Raw genomic sequence first — 27,138 nt, forward strand, 5'->3', positions numbered from 1 at the left:
TATAGGTAGGATTTTAACACAAAGACAATCATATCAGGTGACAAAATAGTGGACAATCACACAATACTGGAAATCATGGACTAGCCAAGCTGACAGATATTTGGGAGGCGGGGGTGGGGGGGGGGACACAATTCAATCTATGACAATACCTAAGCAGAGTCTGAATTTTTTTGTGTCTGAATCCTTCTGTAGCAGTTAGTTCTTCAAGCAAAGTCAAATACCCTATTTCTTGCTCATCCAGGTATTATATCCCCAACAATTAGCTTTTTCTTTTCAATGCCCTCTTCAGACAAACATCCAGTCTTTTCTCGTATGAGAAACAAGGCTTCTCTCTCTGTTCCGTATCTTCTAAGGGAGGCTGCATCCTAACTCCCTCTCCCAGAAGATTTCTATTCTAGCTTATAGTATGTTATTGTTGTAAGCATTTCTCATTAAAGCAGAGGTGAAAAAATCCTATAATTTAATCTTTAGCAAGGTGACCTTCTAGTAGCCATCAATTTCCCCCACCCCACAATTATAACATAATAATATTGATATAAGAAGCTACAGATGGATTTAGAATTTTAAGGTGCTCATGTTTACAAAGTGGTTATCTCCCCACAATTCATATTATTCTTTCCCTGCCCAATTCCAGCCCCTCACAACTGATAAGAACATGAACCTGTAATCACACAAAGACAGTCCAACTGAAGTTAGTAATAAGAGATTCTTACCCAAAATTTGGAGCCCTGGGGACTCACTGGTCAAGAGCTTGGCTGCTAACCAAAAGATCAGCATGTTGGAATCCACCAGCTGCTCTTTGGAAACCCTATGGGGCAGTTCTACTATGTCCTACAGGATCACTATGAGTCAGAATTGGCTTGATGGCAACAGGTGTAGTCTTTTGGTTTTGATACCCAAATTTTAGTAAAAAGAAATATATATATATAAACATACGGTTAAGATCTCTGCTGCCAACTAAAAGGTCAGCAGTTTGAATCCACCAGCCACTTCCTGGAAACCCTACGGGGCAATTCTACTCTGTCCTATAGTGTCTCTGTGAGTCAGAAGTGACTCAACAGCAAGGTTTATATATATATATATATGAATATAAATGTTGATCTTTTATTTTTTTATTAGAACACCATATAAGGCAAATACGTTTTCTTCCCAATTTTCTTCCTATTTAGTTTTGAGAGAGATTAGTTCCTCCTTCTTTGTTTCTTGTTTTACTCTCACATCAGCAAACAGTGATGCAGTTTTACTTCAACTCTCTGAGAAGTGAGAAAAAAGTGTCCTTGGAATTTCTTCACTCGTTTATACTTCTGTGCAGTGGGCATTTATTGAGTATCTCCAGCATAGCAGGCACACAGAAGATTTATTCCTGGTCCTGTTGGCAGTATGTTTTCACTTTACTAAAACTCAAGGCCACTTGATTTCTTTCTGCAGGTCCTGGGGTAAACAGAGCAAACAGCTGTCAGTCTGGCAGCAGTGGGTTTCTGGAGGAGCCACCGGAACCACTGCCCCTCGAGGTAAAGTGTGCTCGAAGATTGAAATAAAACCCTTATTGCTAATCCCAAACTTCCCACTTCAGCCCTATCAGCCTCCCTGCCTCACTGACCTCACTCACTGCTAGCTTGGAAGGAAATATAAGTTTGAAGTTGCCCGTCCACAATTGGAAAGGCCCAATCAATACTTAGCAGGTACAAGTTACATGTACCCAAGAGGCAGGGAATGATGGAGTCATACTAGACAAGGTATCAGAAAGCTCATGTTTCTTTCATTTGATTTTTCTGAACAAGGAAGCTGAGCCTCATAGAGACAAGGCCCAGGCAAAGTAGTAAACCAGTGAAAAACTCAGATGACCCTCATCTCCTAACTCTTAAGTCAATCATAACTATAAGAAAACAAACAAAAATGAAAACCACTTCTGAAACCTAGTGTCTCCCCCACATTCCTGACCATTTTGCCTTTATCCTGGGTTCTTTTACAGATACCTTTCTTGCCAAGCAGCCAAAGTCCTAGTGAGAATGGGTGTGGAAAGCCCAGGGATCAGAGCCACAGCTTAGCATCATCCCAGAACTGTCAGCAAGAGTCAGACGAGTCTGATTCCAAGAGCATGGTGAGCACATCTTTTTCAAGCCAAGGCTGGAGCATCTTGGAAGAAAAGACCTCAATATCTGTGGAGGAGGAAGAGACTCAGCTTGATGCCATGGAGGGCCCACTGGAAGTGTTGATCCCAGATATGGCCATGGACAAGACCACCGCTGAGGGAGCTCACCCAGGGAAGGACATCCATCTGCGGCAGCTCCCACCAATGCCCAACTCTGAATATGAGGTTGTCAAAGATGTAGCCATTTCCAGGTATGATTGCCCTCTGGGATTTGTGGTGTCTCACATCACAGAAGTGAAAGACAAGTTTCTGAAACCAGAGGAATCTGGGGAAGTGTATGTGGAAAGCCACCACTGTGGGTCTCCAAGATCACCCGGAAGTGAACATGTTCAAGACAAGTTCCTTCATTTTGACTCTGAGGCCACAAGAGGAGAAGAAAGCAACAAACTCTTTTCTGACGTCAACAACACCGTAATGACACTAGAAAGTCCACCACAACTTTTCCGCAAGCACAGCGATGTCACATCCTATACAAAGGATCTCATTCGAACATGTGAAAAGTTCATTCCCCACCAGGGTGAACTGGCTGGAGATACGCCCCAAGCAAAGCCAAGGTGTAATGCTTTGGACGAAATATTATCTAGGGCAGAAGCTGTGATGGGAAATGTTTCTCCAAATTCTGACTCAAACACTGGCAGCTCCAGGTCCGTGACAGTCCATATGTCCTCCAATCTGATGTCAGCTGCCCAGAGTGCTGTGGCCTTAGGGACAGACTCTAAAGGATCATCTTTAGAGTGCACTATGTGTGACCCTATTACCACAACAGGACCAGGGCTGGGGACAGAAGTGAGACAGTCCAGAGATGCTTCTGTTCAGACTTATGTTTGTGAACCCAGGACCTGGCACTGTTTTTCAGCCTCAAGTAACAAGGCCTTGGTACATGGACACCAGCCCCTCAGCAAATCTGTCTCTCTAGACACAGGTTTCCCTAATACCTACTCAGTGGACACCTGCCATGGCTCACCTGTCCACTGCTGCATCTGCTGTCATCATCATCCCCACTGCCACACAGAGGGGCTAGGCCCTGACCCTGCATGCTCAGCCTGTAGACACCGCCTGGGCTCATGTAACCATCATCCGGAAGCCAAGTTCATGAAGACTTTGAAAGTCCTCCAGGACACTACAGTGAGAGAGCTATGTTACGTAAGTGTTTACCTCTGCAAAGATGGAAAGGCAGGTACACCAACAATAAACACCTCAGGGATAATGTTGGACCTTCCTTTCCAAATGTGAGATCCCAGGGCATACCTCTCTCTTTTTAATCATGAGTAAAATTTGTAGAATGCTTTGTTGTTTATGATATAGTCTCACAAATTTCTTCCTGCTTGGTGCTTCCAATCACCTTGTAAAATAAGGAAGGCAAATTTTATTATTAATTCCCATTTTACAGACGGGAAAACTAAGACAGAGCAATAAAGCCATATATCCAAGGTTATAAACATTAACACATCTGTACTTCATCTTCAGTTCTGTATAACTGAAAGTTCTCTGTCTTAAATTCACCTAGCTGTATAATTTTACGCAAGCCCTTGAGTCCCTCTGGGCCTAGTTCCTGTTTCATAAAATTAAAGAAAGGATTCATACCACTAACACAGGATTGTTTTAGGATTAAATGAGATAAAGCTTACAAAACACTCAGAACAGTGTCTGGCACATAGAAAGCTCTAGAAATGTTACTTGTGTGGGTGTTATTATCAATTTTCGCTATTATTTTTATTATTATTGTGGTTTTGAATCTAGAGCTTCTCGTGTCAAGTACAGGGACTTTCGGTCTACCGCTGCCAAGCTTATTTAAAAGAAAGATGGACACAGGGATTACTGAGGACTGAATGATTCCACCACTCTTCAACCCTTGATTAATCAACAAACATTTAATAACTCCCTTCAACCCCCACTCACCATAGTGATTCTCAAAATGAGAAATGATCTAGATCTTCAAGGGTAGCCATTGATTAAAAAATTAAGATTATCTCACACGAAATGACATGTATAGAGAGTATCTGTGGCATTTTCTATGGCACAAGTAACGTAGGACTGCGGGAGAGTGGAGAACTACAATTTACTGACCGCCTACTGTTGGCTGCCTGTTGGTTACTCTTCCATTCTTAAAATTCCACAAATGTTTATTAAGTGCCTATGCTGATCACTTTGTTAACTTTTTTTAATTTTCATTTTCATCTAGAACATAAATATTTATTGAGTCATTGCAACGTGCCAAGTTTTCCCTCTTTTAGAAACGAAGAAACTAGAACTGAGAGAATTTAGGTAATTTTCCCAATGTCACCCAACTACTAAGTGGTAGGTCCAGATTCAAATTCAAATATGGCCGACACAAATTCCTGGAAAATGCACTCCAGGCAAAGATATGTCCACCTTTAAAATATCTAAATCTATATAAAATGCAATACTAACAATAGAAGTGACTGTTTGAAAGATAAAGCAAGTTACCACATGGTCCTTCAATATATGGAAACTTACATAAATACAGTGAAGGGTGTTGTTTAGCATAGGGACCAAAGACTAAACCTGGGCCAGCTCCAGGCATGATGAAAGATACTGAGTGGAGGCCCAAACTCTCCCCATTCCTCCTGCCTAATGTCGAGAGGGGGCCTTGTGCTCTTTTCACAACACTAACGTTTCTAGACAAGAGAAAGCATTTCATGTGCTCACTTAATTAAAAGTACAAAAGAACTCTTTATATTCATATCAGCAAATCATAATTTCCCAGGGCATCTGACAAAACAAAAGAAAACGTTAATACACAGAGCACTTCTTTGTAATAGTTTTTACTGCACCTACAATATAAAATCACCATTTCCCACAGATAACAAAATGAGGATATACATATTTGCTTACATACTTGCTCTGAGAATTAGGGACTCTGGTAAGGATTGTGATTTAGTTTAAGGGGAAAAAAGGTATGGACCAAGTTGCAAAACTAAGCCAATTAGCAAACTAGTTAATACATTGATGGAAAAACAAATATTTCCAGAAAAGAAAAGAAAATGTATCAGAAGATTTTTGATGCTACGAAATCCTTTTATAATGTTTATTATTTAGGTTTCAATAAAATGAAAAGCATACAAATTTTTAAAAGTAGTATGGGTCAATTCAAACTCAAAATTTTATTCATTTTGTTTTGTTTTTGTGGTATTGCACTGAGTGAGTTTTTACTGAGTGAGTTAAAGCTTATTTTAATGGACTTGGGTCAATAGAGAAGGCCTCACATTGTGTTCGGAATTTAATCCGGGCTTTACATTGGAAGAAACAGTTCAAAACATTTTTGTTTTTTTTGAGCCTATGATATCCTTTCTGAAAAGACTCATAACTGGGCTAAAATGTATTTTTTAGTATTTTCAAATGACCAAAAGATGGCAGCCTTTCAGAACCATCCATATCACTCCCTTTCACAGGAAATAAACACTATCATTTACCCCAAAGTCCGGCCCCCCCATACTTTTCATTCACAAAGAGTTACTCCAGACTAAGTACACTAAGCATGACATTCAATGTTTATAATGTTTAACCTATTTGAGCACCATGTTATCATGGCCCCTGGCCTCACTGATCCTAGAACTTTGAAGTGAATTTGAAGCAGCTGATCCGTCTTGCTTACCTTGTAAGAACCTACTAACCCAGTAGAACCACTCAAGCGGCCCACTCCTAAGGACAGATAAATTTTCCATGTGTCCAGCTACACTGTATTCCCTGCTGTGACTCAGATCTTGAGAAAAATAATAATGATAAACCAGGAGACTTGGGTTTGAAATTTGACTGCCATTTTTTGACTGTGGATAAGTTAATTAATCATTCTGTATCAAAAAACCTTATCTATAAATTAAACCCTTCCTGTCTCCAAGATCTTTTCCAGTTTTAGGAGCCCATAATTCTAGTGGCCTTTCAAGACAGATAAATTTTCCACGTGTCCAGCTACACAGTATCCCCTGCTGTGACTCAGATCTTGAGAAAAATAATAATAATAAACCAGGAGACTTGGGTTTGAAATTTGACTGCCATTTTTTGACTGAGGATAAGTTAATTAATCATTCTGTGTCAAAAAAAAACTTATCTATAAAATAAACCCTTCATGGTCTCCAAGATCTTTTCCAGTTTTAGGAGCCCATAATTCTAGTGGACTTTCTCGCACCCATGTCAGCAATAGTAATGCTTCAAACACTTCTCTAGTTCAAATCCATTCACACTGATGCAAAAAATAATTGGAGAGTTTTACTATGCAAATTATGTTTTTCAGTATAAAAATTAGGAGGACAGGATCAAAATCAAACTCTCAAAGAAAAATAAATGGAGAGTTTTCCATATAAAAATACTCCTCTTAAGAAAATATTACAAAAGATTATGACAATCCCAGCAAAGATAGTCATCATGCTGCCAGGATCTTGGCCATGTAGTTTGGGGAAAAGGGTAAGAAATCAGGCTGCCAAGAAACAGTGCTATAAGGTTAGTCTCCATGGAAGGAGGAAGAAGATGCTAAAAGGGGCCTGCCAGCTAAATCAGTTCCCTCTAAAGAGCTTCCGAGAAGCCCACTCCATCTTTTCTGCTTCCATTTCATTGGCTATCCTATCTGTAAAACGAGCTGGGAAATTTTTTTTTTTTTTTTTAGTTAGATACATTGTTGTCCCTAAGGATATTAGAGTTCAGACAATAAGGATTAAAAAAAAAAAAAAAAAAAAAAATCCGTTGCCATACAGTCAATTCTAACTCATAGCAACCCTATAGAACAGAGTAGAACAGCCTCATAGGGTTTTCAGGGAATAGCTGGTGGATTCAAACTGCTGACGTTTTGGTTAGCAGCCAAGCTCTCAACCACCGTTCGGTAAGGATAGTTAATAAAAATAGCTAGTAGGCAACTAGCCCCGGCCTCTGCCACATTGACCTGGAAGGGCTCCAAGCCCACAGGCTTGATAGAGACGGTGATAAGGGTCCAACATGTATTCATAGCACTCAAAGTCAGCTGGGTGGTGGCACTGTGGTTCTGGATCATGGATGTATTCAAAGAATGTTCCAACCTAGGCTGGAAAACAAGAGGGACAGCTGGTAAGAATTTAACAGATCATCAGAGTTCCCAGCAAATGAACTGGATTTGGGAGCAGCAAGGAGATAATGTTTAAATAGGGAACTAAACAAACAAACAAACCCCTTGCTGTTGAGTCAATTCCAACTCATAGCCACCTTATAAGACACAACAGAACTGCCCGATAGGGTTCCCAAGGCTGTAGTCTTTACAGAAGCAGACTGACACATCTTTCTCCCGTGTAGAAGTTCCCCTGATTCTTTGTTTTGAGAGCTTGTTGAGGCGATCATGGTCTGTTTCTTTATGTGACTTGATATTGACCGTTGTCTCTGAGCCATCTATAAGTTATTGTATTAGTTTATTTTATGTTTGCTTACAGTGTCATATCTTCTTACTTTATTTTGTTATGATATGCCCAAATGGGTTGCTTGAGTGAGCTAGCTTGATTATTTTCACCTTTGGAGCTCCGACGTCCTGTCCCCAGATGGCTAGAGCTGTTATCGGGTGTATCAGTCTAGGAGTCCATTTGCTCTTCTTGTATGAATTCAGCTCAGGTGTCCAGGTAGCTGATCACCAAGTGTGTGGTACATGCTGTGTCCTACAGTCTTAGAAGGACAGGGGTGATTGGTGTAGGTACCAGTATCTGGTTGCAGCTGTGGGTCACACTCTGAGCAAGGCAGGGGGCTGAGAATTGTGCCCCACATGTCCCTGAGGAAAGCATATTCCTGTTCCCTAGAGCGTACAGGTGGGTGGGTTCTGCAGATGGACCATGGACACCCAACGTTTTTGGTTGTAAGGAGTGGGAGGTACTATTATCCTTGGACCTCTGTCACAGGTGGCTGGATGAACTGAATAGAGCTACCAGTCCTCAGGCCTCTGATGTGGGTAGATGAGGACCCTGTTTAATAGGCAAAGCAATGTCAAACAACAAACACCCACCTGTCCGCCACACAGCTGAAACGGTTAGAGTCTGCCAACAAGGGCCTATTCTCCTGAAATAGGCCCACACAGGTCCATGCAGAGGGGAAAGGTACTCAAAGTCCACTGACTGTTTATGCCTGGACAGGAGCCACTTCTGTCCTGAGCTCCCCTGGTTAGTGGAGCTGGCAAATTATCTTTTCCCCCAATTGCAAATTTATTCCTTCTCCGAGGCCAGGAGGATGGCTCTAGGCACTCAATAGGCCCTGTCTGAGGCCCAGGGAATTCAGCCCCTGAAGCCGGCTTGGGGGCGGGGTGGGAGGGCGGTAAAATACAGGCAAATACTTAGCTTTTGCTGAGAGCACCGTTCTTCTCTGAATCTGCTGCTCTGGGAATGGTGCCTGAGGGCTCCCTGCGATTCAGGTCCGGTAACTCCTCTCCGCTTCTCAACCATCTTTTCCTCCCTCTGCTGCACAGTTCATTTTCTGACCTTGCCTTTGATGTTCAGGGCTCCTAACTTGTCATAAATATACTTGTTTTCCTTGTTTTTTGGGGGGGGTCTTTGTTGTAGGGAGGGCTCACCAGAAGCGTCTGTCTATTCGGCCATCTTGGCTCCACCTCTCATCTTTCTCCCATGGAGTGGTTAATGGGTTCAAACCGCTGACCTTTCAGTTAGGAGCTGAGCACTTAACCACCATACCACCAGGCCTCCTTAAATAGGAAAACTAAGGCAAAAACATAGTCGTCCAGAAAAGTAAGATTTAGAGGCTGATTCACATCAGGAATAATGGGGAGTGTGATATGGAGGTGGGGAGATGGAGTTACATTTTAGATTCCAAATCCCAGAGAGGATGGGATGCCTGTTCCACGTCTGTTCCAATCTGAGTCTGGATGGGTGCCTTAGCCAAGTGGAGCCATCCTGCAGGTTCCAACCACCAGAGACTGTGGTTAAGGAGGGTTAAAACTAATAAGAAATATTCTAAGCAAATTTTCTTTAATCAAACACATGCCATCTGAACAGATGTGTTCAATGTTATTGATACTCAGCATGAGGCAATAGTCAGCACCAAAGTTAAAAAAAATTAAACAAGACTCGACTTTTCTAAGCACAAGCCCTCACTCTGGGCCTTCATCCTCTGGCTTTATCCTCACATCCCTGCATCATGTAGTCCTCCAGACTGCCTATCCATCTCCATGATGGGACATAATGATTTTCACCCAAAGGGCCGCCAAACAACTGCTGCCCTCCTGTCCCAGCCAAGTACTGCCTCTAATCTCTCCAAGAAGCTAGAGGCTGGGCTTTTTCTATTCTCTTCCCCATGGCTTCTTTACAGCATGGCTTCTGTCTTAGTTACCTAGTGTTGCTATAGCACAAACAAACAAAAAAAAAGTGGGTGGCTTCAGCGAAGAGAACTTTATTTTCTCAGTTCAGGAGGCTAGAAGTCCTAACTCAGGGCAGTGGCTCTAGGGGAAATTCCTTGTCTCTTTCAGCTTCTGTAGCCCAAGGATTCCTTGGTTTCTTGGTGGTGATCCCCACCATCTGGCGTCTGTCTTTCCCATTTGCACTGACTTTTTTTTCTGTGCCTAATCTGCTCTCTTAATAACTGGGAAGTGATTAGATTTAGGACATACCCTACACTGTACGGCCTCACTAAAATAACAAAGAAAACCCTGTTCCCAAATGGAATTACATCCACACTTAGAAGAGTTAGCATTCCAACGTGTATACTGGGGGAACACAATTCAATCCATAATAGCATCTTTGCAAACAGGTGAGACCACTTGGAGAGGCAGGCTCCACTGTGGAGAGCTTTGTAGTGAATTGAAGAGGACTGCCTTCCAGGCAAGTTACTCTCAGCTCATTCTAATTGTTCTCAGTGCACAGTCCACGAGATGGAAACCATGAAGATGGCGTGCCAGAGTTTCCGGGAGCATTTAGAGGAAATGGAACAGCACCTTATGGGACAACAGGCGCTCTTTTCCAGGGACATGTCAGAGGAAGAAAGGTAATTATGTAAGGGAGCCATAAAAGTAAGTACCAGCCCACACACCTGGAACAAGAAAAGGTAATCAGGTCAGGACAAATGAGCATCAGGGAGCAGGGCTAATGAGAAATCTGCCAGGCTTGCCTCTGCTTTCACACTCTTGCTTCCTTGGTGGGAGCCTATGGGGGCCATTCACTAGATAGCAACACTTATTCTTTTAGGAGGGGGATATTTGAGAGGGTGAGAAGAGGGGCAGTCAACTGGGAGAAGGGGGATTACCAGAAGGACAACTTCAATCAATGCCAGTGGGGCTCATGCAAAGGCAAATGTTGGGGGTTATTAGAACTTTGGAAATCTGCATTATTGTCACATAGATTAAAAATATCTGTCCCAGAGGTAGATTAGTGGTGCCTGGGGCTGGGAGTGGTGTGGGAACAGGGATTAACTGTAAAGGGGCACAGGGGATCGCAAAAGGGGAACGGAAATGTTCTATACTGGATGGTGGTGATGGTCACACACTTAGTAAATTTATTTAAAAAATCATTGAATTGTGGTGAATTTTATGATACATAAATCACACTGCAATTGAGTTGTTCGGAAAGAAAAAAAAACTGCTCTAGAAATATACTTATGCCTGTAACTGATGCAAATAAAGAAGGTGACATTCTCTTTTTAAAACATTTCAAGGAAGTGACCTACATCATGAGAGGGGCCATGGAAGACTGCACCTGTGGGTGATTGTTGCTTGGGGTTGTTTTCTACTCTTCCCCTGCAGGGAGGAGGCCAGGGAACTGCAGATACTCCGCGAAGCCCTGCGGCAGCAGGTGGAGGAGCTGGAGTTTCAGCTGGGAGACCGTGCGTGGCAAATCCGAGAGAGGATTCTGTTGGTACGAGGTGGTAGGGTGCAGAGTTTGACTGCATCCTGCCCACCATAGAAGAGGCACATTAAATGAGAACCCTGGGTGTGCAATTATTCTAGATGCTAGGATTATGTACCAATTCTTAATGTGCAAGATCCAGAAGGAAGCTTAGAAAATGTAATCCAACACCCTCGTGTAAGTATAAAGAAATTGACAACCAAAGAAGTAAATTGGTTTTCTCAGGACCACACAGTTATCTGACGGTGTTCTAGATCTAGAATTTAGGACACCCAACTCCCATGTCAATCCTTCCCCTGCCCCGTAAATAAGAGACAAGTAGTCAGTGGTAGAATTCCTCCACATGGGAGACCCAGGTTCAATTCCCTGCCAGTGCACCTCAAGCTCAGCCGCCGTCCATCTGTTAGTAGGAGTTTGTGTGTTGCTATGATGCTGAACAGGTTTCAGCAGAGCTTCCAGAATAAGACAGACCAGAAAGAAAGTTCTGGTGATTTACTTCCTAAAATCAGCCGAAGAGAGCCCTGTGCATCCCAGCGGTCCAATCGGCAACCAGTCGTGGGGACGGCACAGCAACAGGCAATGTTTTGTTCCAATGTGTGTCGGGTTGCCATGAGTCAGGGGCTGACTCAACAGCAGCACAGACATAGTCAGGCTGATCTTGTCAGCTAATATGAGCTAAGTCACTGCCAGAATCTCCTGAGAGCTTGCTGAGCCCACTGTGGGGAATTTTTCATCTCATGAACAACTCTCCCACAAGTCTGGGTTAGCTGTTTGGTGCAAATATGATATACTATATTGTGTTAAATGTTTGCTGTAAATATGTTGTCCACTTTTTGCTGCTGTGTTGTTTTCCTTTTAACAGCTCGAGCTGCTTACAGGGGAACCAGCCGAACTCCATACAAATCTGCGCCAGCATAACTGGACAGAGGAAATAAAGGGTCAGATGTCATGTGTGGAACCACCACTCTACCCAGCAATGGCCCCTGGAGCTACCTCTCCTCCCAATGGTGGGCAGCAGGCTCCCAGCTCAGGTGTGGCCCATGTGGCTGCCTTCACTCCTCCTGCCCTGGAGAGAAGCACCAGGGTGTCTCCTCCATCACCAGCTCCAGCAGAGTCCGGTTCTGTGGTGAAAAGGATACTAAAGACTTCCTCTAGATCAGAGCAGATTTGATGACCTACCCGCTAAACGTAAGAGCATGTTCCAGTCATAGCAAGGAAATCTAAACCTGACCTAATAGAGCCCCTTTTTCCTCAAGGAGAAGGATCTATCAACCTTTCATCAGCTATTTTGTTTTAATACTGTACTCTATGGTTACTTCCTACGGCTGCCGTAACAAAGTACCACAAACTGGGAGCCTTACAACAATAGAAATCTATTCCTTCACAGTTTGGGAGGCCAGAAGTCTGAAATTAGGGTGTCAGTCACGTTGATTCCTTTGGAGAGCTCTGACAGAAAATCTGTTCATGCCCCTCCTAGCTTCTGGTGGTTTCCCGCAATCTTTGGTGTTCTTGGCTTATACCTCTATCAATCCAGTCTCTGCCTCCGTTGTTGCATGCCTGTCTGTGTCCCCCTCTCCTCATCTGATAAGAATATCAGCTATGTTAGATCAGGACTCACCCTACTCCAGTACGAACTCACCTTAATTTAACTAATTGTGTCTGCAAAGATGCTGTTTTCAAATAAGATCAAATTCACAGGTACGGGAGAGGGGTGTTATAGATTGAATTGTGTTCTCCCAAAATGTGTGTCGGAGTCCTAACCCCTATACCCATGGATGTAATCTAATCTGATGTAACTGTAATCACCTTCTGTAATGCAATCTAACGTCATGTAATCAGTCAGTTGAGATCATACAGGTGTAGGTTGTGTCCTAAACTTAATCACTTCTGAGTTATATAATGGGCAGCATAGACACAGAGACACATGCACACACACAGGGGGAAGACAGATGCTGTGTGCAGATCATCTATAAGCCAAGCAATGCCAAGGAACCAAGGAACACCCAAGACTACCTATAAGAAAAGGAATCACCATGGCTGTGACCCTGATTTGAACTTTTAGCCTCCAGAACTGTGAAAAAATTCATTTGTGCTCTGACAGCCACCCATTTGTGGTAAATCTGTTACAGCAGCAGTAGAAATCTAAGACAGGGAATTAGGACTTCAACGTATCTTTTGGGAAGACACAATTCAACCCATAACAATAATTAAACCTGAGAGGGACTAAAACCAAAAACCCATTGCCATCAACTTGATTCCAACTCATGGTGACCCTATAGGACAGAGTAGAACTGCCCCATAGGGTTTCCGAGGAGCAGCTGGCAGATTAGAACTACTGACTGTTTTTGGTTAGCAGCTGAGCTCTTACCCACTGTGTTACCAGGGCTCCATGTTAAAGGGAATAACAGGGCTTTACGAAAAGGAACACAGATGGGAGACTGATTTAGATTAAAGTATCAGGGAGAGCCTGGTTGAAGAAGGGACAATAGGAGGAGGAAAGAGGATCCAGGCCTCAAAAGAACCAGACTGTCCAAAAGCCTGAGTCAGCCAGCCAGCCAGCCAGAAGGAGGTATGAAGCACCTACTATGTGCTGAAGGCAGTGCTGTGGACAAGACAGATTTTCTACTCATAAAGAGTTGGGTGAAGAGTGAGAGAAAAAATAAATAAAAACAACCAACAAACAAGGTAATTTCAGGTGCTGACAAGTGTCACAGAGAAGAGAATGTTATAATATTGTAAAGAGTGATGTGAGATGGAAAGCCCATGATGTTAGCCAGCGTGGTTGGGGAAGGCCTTGCTGAAGGGAAGATAATTGGGTAAGACCTGGATAGTGAAGTAGAGGAAGCCTCACAGAAGTCTGAGGAAAAGCATTTTAAGCAGAAGGAATGGAAAGGAAACGCAAAGTTTAAAGGCCCTAAGACATAGAAACAGCCAGTGTCTGGAGTGTAAAGAGTAATGGGGGAACTGGTGAAACAGAAAGTCCAAGAGATGGGCCAGCCAACTGTAGGCTGAGGCAAGGAATCTGAGAGGCTGATTATCTTTCCAAGTGTAATGGAAAACCATTGCAGGTTTTAAGCAGGGTTGTCATGTGATCTGGAGCCCTAATGGTGTAGTGGTTAAGAGCTCAGCTGCTAACCAAAAGGCCTACAGTTCAAAACTACCAGACGCTCCCTTGAAACCTTATGGGTCAGTTCTACTCTGTCTTATAAGGTCTCTATGAGTTGGAACCGACTCAACAGCAATGGGTTTGGGTCATGTGATCTGATTTACATGTAAAAATCACTCTGGCTGCCCACTGGGAAATGCTGTTGGGAGCCTATAGCTGGGCAGAGCTCTGGGTCAGGAGGCTGTTACTGTCATCCCTGAGGTGAGGAGCAGAAGCCATCCAGTTGCTTTCATCATCCACGGATGGTTTGTGGAGCTCCCACAGCAGTGGAAACCCAAGGAAGCATACACAAAGACCAGACACACTTGGCAGTCTCTAAGGACTACAGGAATGCTAAGAAACTGGGAATAAGGGAAGAATGGAATCATCAGTACAACTTCACGGAAAGAGTAAATTCTTGAGTGATACTTACAATTTGTATAAGAAGACAGACAAGCAGAGGTCACTTCCTAGCAAGGAAAGAAAGAAGCTACTTGTTTTGAAACTACCCACTACCAGAACTGATCTCATAGCCTATTTTTCTTCTCCATCCTTCTCGCTTTTTGGAAAACTTTTGGCTCAGCGGGGCCCTCTTACCCCCGAACCTCTCTGATGTTTCCCTTGTTCATTGTTTGTGGGAACATTCCCATTCCATTCTGGGCTTTCTTCCTTTTTTTTTTTTCCTTCTTTTTATCTCTCCACATCATCTTCAATATTCATACTCACTCCACAGGCATCTTCACCCCCAGCTCTCTCCAGAAATCCAGTCCAGCATTCCCTACTGTCTGCAAGATATTTATACCTGAGAGCAGCATCTGGGGTCTTAAAAGCCTGTGAGTGGCCATCTAAGATACTCCACTGGTCTCACCCCTTCAGGAGCAAGGAAGAGTGAAGAAAACTAAAGTCATAAGGGAAAGAATAGTCCAAAGGACTAATGGACCACATCTACCATGGCCTCCGCCAGACTGAGTCCAATACAACTAAAGGGTGCCCGGCTACCACCACTGACTGCTCTGACAGGGATTACAATAGAGATCCCCAGATAGAGCTTGAGAAAATTGTAGAACAAAATTTTAACTCAAAAAGAAAAACCAGACTTGCTGGCCTGACAGAGACTGGAGAAACCCTGAGAATATGGCCCCCGGACACCCTTTCAGCTTAGTAATAAGGCTACTCCTGGGGTTCACCCTTCAGCCAAAGATTGAACAGGCCCACGGAACAAAACAAGACTAAAGGGGCGCACCAGCCCTGGGGCAGGGACTGGAAGGCAGGAGGTAATAGGGAACCCAGAGTTGAGAAGGGAGAGTGATGACATGTTGTGAGGTTAACCAATGTGTGTACTAATTGTTTGATGAGAAACTAGTTTCTAAAGTGCAATAAAAAACTAATTAAAAAAAGATATTTTCACCTGAAAGACTTGCCTGTAGGTCTCACTCAGTCTCTTTTCCCCAAATCAGTTCATCCTCCCGATGTTTTCCTCCTGCTAACAGCATCGCCATTCTCCTTGCCATGCAGATTCAGAACCAAGAATTTACATCATCACCTCATTCTCCTTCATCCAGTTCCCTCAGATTCAATTATCACATGTCATCCCAAGTGCACTGCCACAAGCTAGTTCCCAGAAGTCCTTCCAGAACCAGCTGTGACGGCACAGCTGAGGGGCCTCCCAACCGCCTCCAGCTTCCTTCTCCCTGAGCTATACTGGCTTCTGCCAAATGGGTCTCCTCAGGCACCATGTAGGTTATAGTCCCTGACCTAGGGTGAGTTCCCAGGGAGTACATTTAGGATATCCCAGAGGATTGGACTGAAATCATAGGTTCATACTTCCCAGAGCAGTCCTGCACCAGAAAAACTCTGTACTCTAGAACCATTAGAATCCTCTGCTTGTCTCCTAAAATCTGTTTCTCCAGTTGCTGCCGATTCAATTCCAACTCATGGGAGCCCCATGTGTGTCAGAGTAGAACTGTGCTCCATAGGGATTTCAATGGCTGATTTGGGGAAGTAGATCTCCAGGTCTTTCTTCTGAGGTTCCCCGAGTGGACTCGAACCTCCAACCTTCCGCTTAGGAGCAGATCTCTTCACAGTTCACTGTTTGCACCACCCAGGGACTCCTCATTTCTCTTTACCAGGTCCCTTTTATGGCTCCTATGCCATGGCTCAGGTTCCACCCCCAATTTGGCTCATGATATGTTGTATTCAAACCTCGCAAATTGCTTCTGACTCCTTCTTAAGCTCTTTGCCTAGATCGGACTTTTGACCACTATTTCTCCAATGTAGTCTTTGCACTTGCTTTCAGCTCCATTATCATTATCTGCGTAGATGATATCTTCTGCACTATATTTAAAGGTGCTTAAAGCCTGTAAATTACCCTCTACCTTTGTGGTTAAGAGTGAGATGGTCTAGGTCAAAGTGCAGGGTCCCACCTTTACCATGTGTGACCTTGGGCACTTGTTCTCTTTACCTGAATTTCTTCCTCTGTAAAATAGGGATAAGGATAATTATATTCCCTCTCTGGTAGGCCTGTTGGGCAGAAAAAATGCAACAAATCATGTTTAATCTAGCACCATCACATAATAAGTACTCAATAAATGTTGGCTACTGGAAAGAGTCACTTATCAAGGACTCAATCAGAACTCAAGCTGTTATCATTATCTTTCTTCTTTTGAAAAGTACTCTATTAGCAAAGTACTTTACACACAGGGAATATTAACAAATGCTTGATGAATGAATGAGATGGGAATAACTGTGGTGGTCTCAGGACATAGTGAAGGGAATTATCTAAGGAGAAGCACCATTTTAGGTTGTCATAGGAGGCTGGTTTGGATTTTTCAAAAGGGAGCTTGTTTATGGTTGGCTTTGACAATCAGGCAAATGGCTTAACATACAGTGGAGGAAGGAAGGAAGATCCTTTGCTTTCAGGTGAAGGGTAGCCTATGGAATCCCCCAAAGACCTCCAGCATTCAGCGGTATATCCTGGTTTATTCTCCCAATTTTCTAACAAAAAGAACAAAAGAACAACCAATATGTAAAGAAGCTACTCCCTCCTACCCAGAACCTTTGCTGCCATCAGTCCATAATGAACTGATTACCATGCCACTTCCAGATATCTTCTTTTTTAGCTTATGCCTTTACTTTCATGGATATGAGAACACTAGAAGCCCACCCTTCCAAGTGATCTGTGGATTAACTGTTAGCCTACTCAGTGGTTTTCAATCCTAGCTGCACTTTAGATAGGAAGGTTCTAAAAAATACTATAATAAGGCCCCACCCCAGACCAACTAAATAAGAATGACCAGGAGTTGGGTCCAGGTAACTACAAAAATTAAAACTCCCCCAGGCAGTTTCAATGTGCAGTTAGAGTTGAAAAGTATTGCTGTAGATGAATTTTTCTGTTTGTTGAATTTTCCTGTTTTTTATTCTAAGGACTCTTTTTATTTCTCTTTTTTTCTCCCAGGTAAGAAGTCTTTCAAGAATTTGATTAGTAGTACCAATCACTGAAGACAAAATAAGGAGAAGAAAGAAAGAAAAAACGATATGTGGACTTTACTTCTGCTGCTACTGCTTTTACTTCTTCCTTGCTCACCAGGTCAAATGTTTCATCTTCATTTGACTTTGCCATTGAAAACTTTGGTCTTTGTTTTCCTATCTTCTTCAAAGGACCTGCTCCAAATTTGGCAAGTTGAATTAAAGATACATATTTGATTCAGTAGGTCAGTTTAGGATTATTTGCTTTCTCAAGCCTAATAACTCCAACAACCCAAACACCCCTTGCAGAGTATGTATGTATAAAATAGCCAATTATGAAAATTATCCAGATATGAATAGCCTTTCAAATGTATCTAGGTGTTTCATTGTTAAGGTACGGCCCAAGCATTCTAGGAATTAAACAATTGTCCTTTACAGTGTAAATATTAAAATGTCAGAAGCTGAGTGTTTTGAATATTATTTATAACACATGAGGATATGAAGCAAGTCGTTCAAGGATAGAATCTAAGACAAGCATTCAGGTAGCTTAAATATTCTAATCTTACAGTGTCCCCTATAGGGGAGTCATGAGTCAGAATCAACTCTATGGCAACGTGTTATCTTGTAATCTTATAACATCCCTTATTTTTTGTTTGGGACTTCCTGGGTTGTGCAAATGGCTAAGTGTTCTGCTGCTAACCAAAAGGTTGGTGGTTTGAGTCTACCCAGGGGTACCTCAGAAGAAAGACCTGGTGATCTGCTTCCCAAAAAAATCAGTCATTGAAAACTCTGTGGCTTATAGTTCTACTCTGAACATATAAGGGGTCACCACGAGTTGGAATTGCCTTGATGCCAACTGGTTTCATTTTTTTTTTTTTTTAACTTTTGTTCTGCCACCTTTCCCATCAATAAATTTCAGAAAATTGTGCATCTATCATAGTGTTTATAGAAATCATAGTGTTCTACTCAACATCAATTTATTCGACTTAAAACATTATGGATATGAATAGAATGTCAAAACATTTTTTGCAGTGACCTAGTAAAACAAATGTCTCCCCTCCTGGCCCTTCAGGTGTGCCTTGCTGGCTTGGCTTTTTATTTTCATGTAATATATAAACAATGCCCCATGCCAATTACTTATACTATAATCTCTTTCTCTCAAAAGCAGGCCCAGAGCAAAAATGTTCATTAGGCTTGGAAACCCTCTCCTCTCTGAAAACCTACCTTAAAGCTAACCAGAATTCCATTTTCAAGTTCATAGATGCTTTCAACTTGAGTTGCTTCCACTCAAAATAAGTGGAAATAATGACTTGGTGGTTAGTAGTTCACATGCTCAAACTGAATAAGATAGAGCGACCATGTAAGTCACCATTTGCTTGTTAAAAAAAAAGTCTTTTGCATGTGACAGGCTTCACTTCGTTGGAACCTCACAACTCAAAGGGTAGCACTCCGCTATTTGAACAGTGAAGAAGTTATGTAATATATGGAGAGATTGACCTACATAGGCACACACTGAGTTCTGCACTTTGTTATTAATGAGAAAACACCGAGCCCCAGGGTTAAAGGCTCAAGCTCTGGAGGCAGATCCAGGGTTTGGGGATCAAATCCAACTCCTGTATTTACTATCTGTGTGGCATGGGATAGACTACTTAACCTGCCTATGCCTCAAAGTCATCATCTGTAAATTTAAAGAGTTAATGCATATGTAGACCTTTAGAGCAAACCTGGGACATGGTAAGTATTAATGATTAGGATGACGCTGATAATAACAAGAATAGATGCAATTTATTATCTACCTACGTGCAATATTCTGTACTAAGCACTTTATTTGCATTATTGTTTGTCTTTGCAATAATCTCGAGAGGTAGGAATTAGTCTACAAATGTGCACACAATACAAGCTCAAAGAGATTGTAAATTGTCCAAGGTGTGGCAACTAGTAAGTGATTGAGTTGGCTCTATGATTTCCTGTTTTGCTATACCAGTGGTTCACCCTTGTGGCTCTGTGAAGCTCTGGTGCCCAAATGAACCAGAGTATTCTTGTATTCTATATCAGGCTTTAGCAGAGATTTTTCCTTATGGAGAAGATTTCATTGTTATAAAAAAGTTTGAAAATCACTATGCTTATCTCATCCAGCTCTTGTAGTCAGATATAGGCTCTGAGTTGCTTTGATATAAGACTTCCATCACATAGGAATCCTCTTGGACCTACCATCCTAACAAACTCTTATTTTATTACCACTTGTCCCACTACCATGCTTGTGAAAATAATGCCAAGAGCCCTTTGCAGTCCTTGAATGATTTTAATCCCTAAAATCCTGAATTCTCTTTCCTCTTATATGTTGACCGTATTAAAGTTGACTATATTTAGGAAAACCCAGGTTGCAGAAAATGTAGTAAATGTTTGCAAAAAATTAATAACATAACAAACTCTTTAATTTTGAAACCAAACTCAGGTGAGAGTCATTTTGTTTAATTGAAAAAGAAGAAAAACTGTAATACCAAACTACCTGATCCTTTTCAAATTTAGAAATTGGCAAGGAAACAATTTGACCTGTTGTACATCAAAGGACAAGCACTCTTCCCACATGTTAATTTCATTCCATCCATATTCCATTTCTGTAATCAAAGCCAAGAATTTGGAAGAGCTAAATGTAGAGCCATGAATCATACATTTGCTTTCTCTAAAAAAGCTTTACTAAAATGGGGACTTTATGAGATTTAGAAAGGCAATAACTTTTCTTTCTTATAGTTGGGTGGTGTTTTTGCAAAACTGTAGATTGCAAAAATACTTGGTGTGGACTTTTTGCAAAACATCCAAGTCACTTAGAATTACATCAGAAACTTCCAGCTGTTTCTTACTCACTTTTTTATCCTTCACAAAATCTGGAACCAGTTCCATAGTCACTTCTCTATAATGTTGATTGAGGTAAATTAAACTGCTTTACTTTGCTTTGAAACACCAGTGGCATAGCTTCCAGCATCACAGTAACACAAAAGCCACCACATTACAACATTCTGACAGATGGTTGATGGTGTTCACGTTTACTTCATGGATAATAATTTTAAGGGGTACTTTAGGTCTTTTCTGTCTGATAATTCCAACATCTTTGTCCTCTTGGAGTTTGCATCTGTTGTTATTTTTTTCCTTGAATGTTACTGAGATTTCCCTAGTTCTTAGTATGTCAAGTAATTCTGGATTATATCCTGGACTTTTTGAATATTATGCTATGGACTCTGGGTTATGTTAAAATTTTCTGAAGAATGTTGGGTTTTTTGTTTGTTTGTTATTTGCCTTAGCAGGCAACCAAACTAATTAGGTTTAAACCACAGTCCTGACCCATCTGCAGACTCTGGTTTCAATGTCAGTTTAGTTTTCAAAGCCTTTGCAGTGCTGCTCTGGCCTGCCCTGTGTGTACCCCACGCACGTGTCACTCTGGGACCTGGGTGGTTATCTACACTATAGTTCAGTTCTCAGAGCCTTTGCTGTGTTGCTTCTGATCAGTTCTATGCATTCACAGCTTGGAGGTAAACCCAAGACTTTATATACGTGGAGTCTTTTTGAGATTTAAAAAGGCAATTTCTTTTCTTTCTTATAGTTGGGTGGAAAGGATCCCCTTCTCCAGCTAATTCCTCTCTGAACTCCCTCACACTGTCTGGCTTCTAGGGGCTTTTTTCCTGGCTAACTAGAAAACCATGGTTTTAACATGATTACACTGTCATGCACTTTCTGCAACTGGGTCTAGCTGAGGGCAAAGTAATAAGAAAAAATACTCTTAGGTGATCCTGCTGCTCTAGTTGCCAGCATGGATACTGCCACCACTGCTGCTACTATTGTCACTGCCATGGGTGTGCCACTTCATTACTGGGGCATGCCTGAGTAGGGCCGGTGGGTTGGGTGATTTAAAACAGTTCTGTCTCTCAGGGGCTCCTTTCCTGGTTCTCTGGCCCAAGAAGGAGATTTTACTTACAGCTTTTTCTGTTAACACCTGTTATACAGTTTCAAGATTCAGGCTTTCCTAAAGTCTATGCCAAGAGATACGGAAGAAAAAAAATACTCAAACTCTTTGAATTTTTTATTCTTCTCCCCGGTTGGCCTGCTACTCTTTAGTTTTCAGAGTCCTCAGATAATTGCATCATGTTTTCTGTCCAGGGCTTTTAGTTGTAATCAGTGAAAAAGATAGGGCAGTATGACTTACTCTAGCTTGACCAGAACTTAAATTTATCAACTTAATTGTTTTTAAAACTATTTTAAGTAAAAAAAAAAAATGCTCCAACTTGCTTACCATGTGCTATGTGCTGTGCTAACCTCTTTACATGCATGATTTTCATATAGAACAGCAAATATTTGAGGTATATATGATCATCCCCATTTTAAAAGATAAGGAAACTGAGGCTTACAAGGGTTAAGTGAATTGATCAGTGTCACACAACTGGAAAATCAGGTTTGAGCCCAGGCCGGTTTGAGCCCAGAGCCAAATTCTGGATCACTCTACAATATAGCCATAACCAGCTCTGTCATGAAGATTGAGTGGGAACACAGCTACAGGCATTCTGATTACAGGTGAGGATCAGGCAACGGTCTTATCTGAGACCCCTGTTTTCCTAGCTTTCATCATTGATTAGGTCAGGTTGAAAGATGTACTTATGTGCAAGGCAGGTTGAGACTTAATATTGCTTTGTGTTGATTACTGGGCACATGTTTGCTTAAAGGAAGAAGAAACAGGTGTGTGGGCACTGATTTAATTACATGATGGAGGAGGACACGCTGATCCATGGCCATTCTCAAGGAGAGATGCTGATTGTACAAATTAATCATTTGTCAGTGACCACAGAACATAATAGAAAATGATGTTCCAGTTTCCATAGTTATGGAACACAGACTCGTGTCTGGCTCTCCCAGCAACCAGATGCAACTGTTTATGATGACAGCAATTAAGATGTAGTACCTGAATCCTCCTGGATTACCATATCTGGGAATATTTGAAGGAAGAGTGCTTTATAAACTCACAGGACCTCATCCAACAGAAATTACCTCTCAAAGGAACTTTTCCCTTAAAAAAAAATTGTGTCTTTTAAATCATGCAGGTATCCCTGAGATGCCTGGAAAAACATTTGCCCATTCTGTGATTTGAAATAGTCAAGTTACCTCACCTGACCAAGACATTTATGCTCAGTATGGAGTGTCATAATAATATTTAGTTCATTCTTTCATTAATCCATTTGCCACACTAAAGCCAGAATGGTCCTTTAAAAACATAAATCAGGTGCATTGCTCCCTTGATGAAGAATCTCCAACAGCTTCTCAGTACATTTATAATCAAATCCCAACTCTTTACCAAGACCTACAAAGCTCTACAGGACGCATCCCTGCATACTTCCCTGACCTCACTTCATACCACTCTCTCCCTCCCTCACTATGATGCAACTACTTGGGTCATCTTGCTATTTCCTGAACACAGTAAGGCATTCTCACCTCAGGGGATCTGCCCTTGCCATTCCCTCTTTGCATTTACAGTTCGTCTTTTCCTAGCTATTTGTATGACGGGTAACTTCTCATTATTCAGATTTTTTCAAATGTCACTTTTCAGAAATGCTTCTCTTGAATCCTATATCCAACATAGTACCTCTTCCTACACACATTTCTAGGTATTCTCTACCCACTTAATCTATTCTTTTTTTTCATTGCATTTATTACCTGGATTTTTATTACTTTGTTTACTTGTTTAGTGTCTGTCTACTGTTATGGGTTAAATTGTGTCCCCCCAAAATATGTGCTGGAATACTAACCCCTATACCTGTGGATGTAATCCTGTTTGGAAATAGACTATTATATTAACTAGACCAGATCCAAGCAAGGTGGATTCTAAATCTAATCACTTCTAAATTATAACAAGAGCAGATAGACACAATGGCATGCACACATGGGGGAAGGTAGACACCCTGTGAGGACCTGTCTACAAGCCAAGGAACTCCAAGGAACCAAGGAATGCCTATGGCTACGGTCAAGGAAGGAATCAACATGGCTGAGACCCTGATTTGGATTTTTAGCTTCCAAAACTCTGAGAAAATAAATTTCTGTTCTTTAAAGCCACCCACTTGTGCTGTTTCTGATAAAGCACCATTAGGAAACTAAGACAGTACTTTACTGGAATGTTAACTTCATGTAGTCTATCTTTTATTCACATTTTATCCCCAGAAACCTAACACACAGCCTGGCATGTAGTGGGCTCACAAAAAGATCTAATGAATGAATGGACAAGAGATTTAATTAACTACTCAACTTATCAAGTATAATAAATATTGGATATATAAAAAACAAGAAACAATCTAATCCTATGAAGGATTTTTAGTTGTGGAGGAACACAGATATAGCTAATAATCTGTTTGTGTTACTTCTCTGTGTATAGTTTTCAAAAATTCCCCATCAACGGTGGGGCTTCTGAACCAGGGATCATTGTTTTCACCAACCAATGCAGAAGCTGAAGGAAAATAAAAATATTCAGACAATGTGGCAAATTTTTAATGAAGTTAACTAACCCAAGTAACAGCTTTCTCCCTTTTGCTTCAGGGTTGCAGCTGGACAGATTTCCTGAACTTCTAGGACTCTATCTCTGTGTGGGTTATTTTGGTTTTACTCAAGGATCTAGATCAGTGATTCTCAAATCTGGCTGCCTATCAAAATTATCCAAGAGGTTTCAAAAAGTTACCAAGGCCTAGGAACCACACGTAGAAATTCTAATATAATTGATCTGGGGTGGGACCCAGGCATTGGTATTTCATAAAAGTGCCCAAGCGATATAATATATACCCAAGGTTCAAGAGATTTTAATATGTACCAAGTTTCAGAACCAATGATTTAATATCTGTAGAGAATTATAGGGAAGTAATTTCACTTTCTCATAAAGTGTCTCATTCAAAACTTCTCTGTGAGAATCTCCTATAATTTCTTCAAGAAACCACACCTCTTACACTTACAAGTGTTGATGTCACCACAAGAGCCACCCTAGTCTCCAGGTCTACATTATTCAGTCTTGACCTCCACCCTGGGGTCCCCCAAATTTGGAGGCCTCTGCTGTAGTCTTGTGGATGGAGTATAGAGTAGAAAATGTGGAGAAACATACTCCATGGATTGTGGCTTGTTTTCACCAAAAATACCTGAAATCAAAACCCCTTTGCTACATTAGAGGTTAAATTTCAAGAGACCTGTATCCTCACAGAATATATAAAGCTGGAAAGAGCACCACCTTTAACAGATAAATTACAAAATCACAGTTTCTGCAAACCTATCAGAGAGCTGAAGTCGCAGAGCAACAAAGTAGCTGGAAATCCAAGGAGAGACAACCACCTCCCCAAGAGGAGAGACAGGAATGTCTTACCTGAGACAGAGCCTGGGAGGAAAATGTGAAGGCCATACAATGATGTAGAAGCAATCAACTGATGAGGTAAACAGTAAAGGCTGAGTGTGGGCTAGCCCCCGGGCACCTCAGACACGTTTAGACTCTCTCCCATGGAACCCAAAGAAATACTCAAAAGGATTAGGGGCGGAACAGGAGAAGAAAGAGAACTTCTCCCAGAGGTACATACATACTGAAGGGAATTAATCACCACTGTGAAAAAGGCATGGAACTCTGCCAAGCTGCCCAAATCCTCTGTGAAAAACAAGTTGCCCTCAAGTGGACTCTGACTCATGGCGGCCCCGTGTGTGTCGGGGTAGAACTGTGCTCAAAAGGGTTTTCAATGGCTGATTTTTCAAAAGTAAACCACTAGGTCTTTCTTTTGAGGCACATCTGAGTGGGTTCAAATTTCCAACCTTTCGGTTAGCAGCCGAGTGCATTAGCCGTTTGCGCCACCCAGGGACTCCCAAACCCGAAAACTCTGGGAACAGTTCAGCAAAGCCTGGGGACCCCTGTGGTACAGGTACATACTCGTTACTACTGGAAGAAAGATAGAAGGAAAAACTCTCTACCCCTGTGAAGGAGCAGAAAACCAAACTGGGCCTAGACATTTAGAGTTCTCCTACCACTGGGGGAGGGTCACTGAGAAAGACACACCCTGGAGAGAGAGAAAATTCCAGGCCTAAATGTCCTCCCTGGTGAATTCTACTAAACATTTAAGGAAGAAATAACACCAATTCCACATGAACTCTTCCAGAAAATAGAAGAGGGTCTATTTCTGTTTTCTGCTCTGTTCAAGTGGTCTGTCTGTGCATTCATGCAAATATTCCATACTGTTAATTTGAGAGGCTTTATAAGGTTGGCAGTTTGAATCCACCCAGAGGCACCTCAGAAGACAGGCCTGGCAATCTGCTTCCAAAAGGTCACAGCCTTGAAAACTTTATGGAGCAGTTCTACTCTGCACATGTGGGGTTGCCATGAGTCGTAACCAACTGGACGGCAACTAACAACAACAACAAAAATGCTGGATAGAGTACCTGTACAATCCCACCACCACCACCACACACATATACACCTTTGCTTTTCTTTTTCAAGGTTTCTTTGGCTATTTTTGCTTGTTTGTTCTTTCAAAGGGACTTGCCTGGATGGGCGGGGTGAGGGGAGGAATGTGTTTTAAACTTGTTCAAGTCTACTTTTGAGTCCTTCATGACTACAGTGCTCCTCCTATAACTTCTAGATACTTCCTCTTAAATTTATGCCTAGCTTTTTTCTTTTTTTTAATCTGTTGTAAATGGGGTCTTTTCTTCTGTTGTACCTTCTACATTGTTATTGTTTATATGAAGGCTATTGACTTCTGTATATTGGTTTTATAATCTGCTATCAAAACAAAACAACAAAAAAGATACTAAAAGAGAAACAACTACCAGCCAATATCCCTAATGAATGTAGATGCAAAATACATGCAGCAGAATATTAGAATTTACATTTTCAATAGACAAAAAGAATAACAAACGATGATACAATTCGTTTTAAGAAGATTGGCCTGGTTACCTTGTGGATAATGGACTCACGGGGCAGGGAAGTCTGAACTTAGAAATCAAATGCAGTAGATTTTTTCTTTTCCTTCTTCTCTCTTTTTTCTATATACACAAGAAGCAAGGTCGCTTTATATTTAGAAGAACTGTTCACCTCATGAATTGTCCCAGAAAAAGACACCGCCCAAAATATTTGACCTACTATTGACCTTTGGTAATTCAACAAGTCATACATTATGGTCACCAGAGAATAGTCTAATAATAAAAATTTAAACTACTCTTTATATAATCAGTCTTTACAAAGAAGGTATTATCCTAATTTAGTATCTAAACCTGCTTCACTCCAAATAACACTGTCAAAGTAAAACATAGGCCACTTTGTCTATAACAACTCTTTCCGCACCAACTTCCTAGCTCGCAGCAGCCAAATGAATTTCCTACATTACAAACTACACAGTCTTCAGTGCTATATTTGGAAACAGAACAATAAGGCTTCTGTAGAAAAGCAGTATTTGCATCAGTCTCCTCTTCTTGCCTAAGGGATTATTTCCTTTGCGCACGCTGAAGTGGGTGGCAAAGAATAGGCAGGCTTTGTTAGGCCATTACTCATGTAATGAGATTTGAGGTCTGCT

The 27,138-nt window shown here is 41.6% G+C and overlaps 1 protein-coding gene across 1 annotated transcript in view; it reads left to right on the top strand.

Moving 5' to 3' along the window:
* ITPRID1 (ITPR interacting domain containing 1) overlaps window positions 1-12,136 on the top strand; it is a 104,256-nt gene extending 92,120 nt beyond the window's left edge. Inside the window, exons 9-13 of the mRNA XM_064290412.1 lie at window positions 1,429-1,511; window positions 1,973-3,295; window positions 9,981-10,108; window positions 10,863-10,974; window positions 11,828-12,136. Of these exons, the coding sequence (XP_064146482.1) occupies window positions 1,429-1,511; window positions 1,973-3,295; window positions 9,981-10,108; window positions 10,863-10,974; window positions 11,828-12,136 (1,955 nt within the window). The remainder of the gene's footprint in view (window positions 1-1,428; window positions 1,512-1,972; window positions 3,296-9,980; window positions 10,109-10,862; window positions 10,975-11,827) is intronic.
* The last annotated feature ends 15,002 nt before the right edge of the window (window positions 12,137-27,138 follow it).

Source organism: Loxodonta africana, chromosome 8 (assembly GCF_030014295.1).
Source record: "Loxodonta africana isolate mLoxAfr1 chromosome 8, mLoxAfr1.hap2, whole genome shotgun sequence".
Taxonomy (NCBI): Eukaryota; Metazoa; Chordata; class Mammalia; order Proboscidea; family Elephantidae; genus Loxodonta; species Loxodonta africana.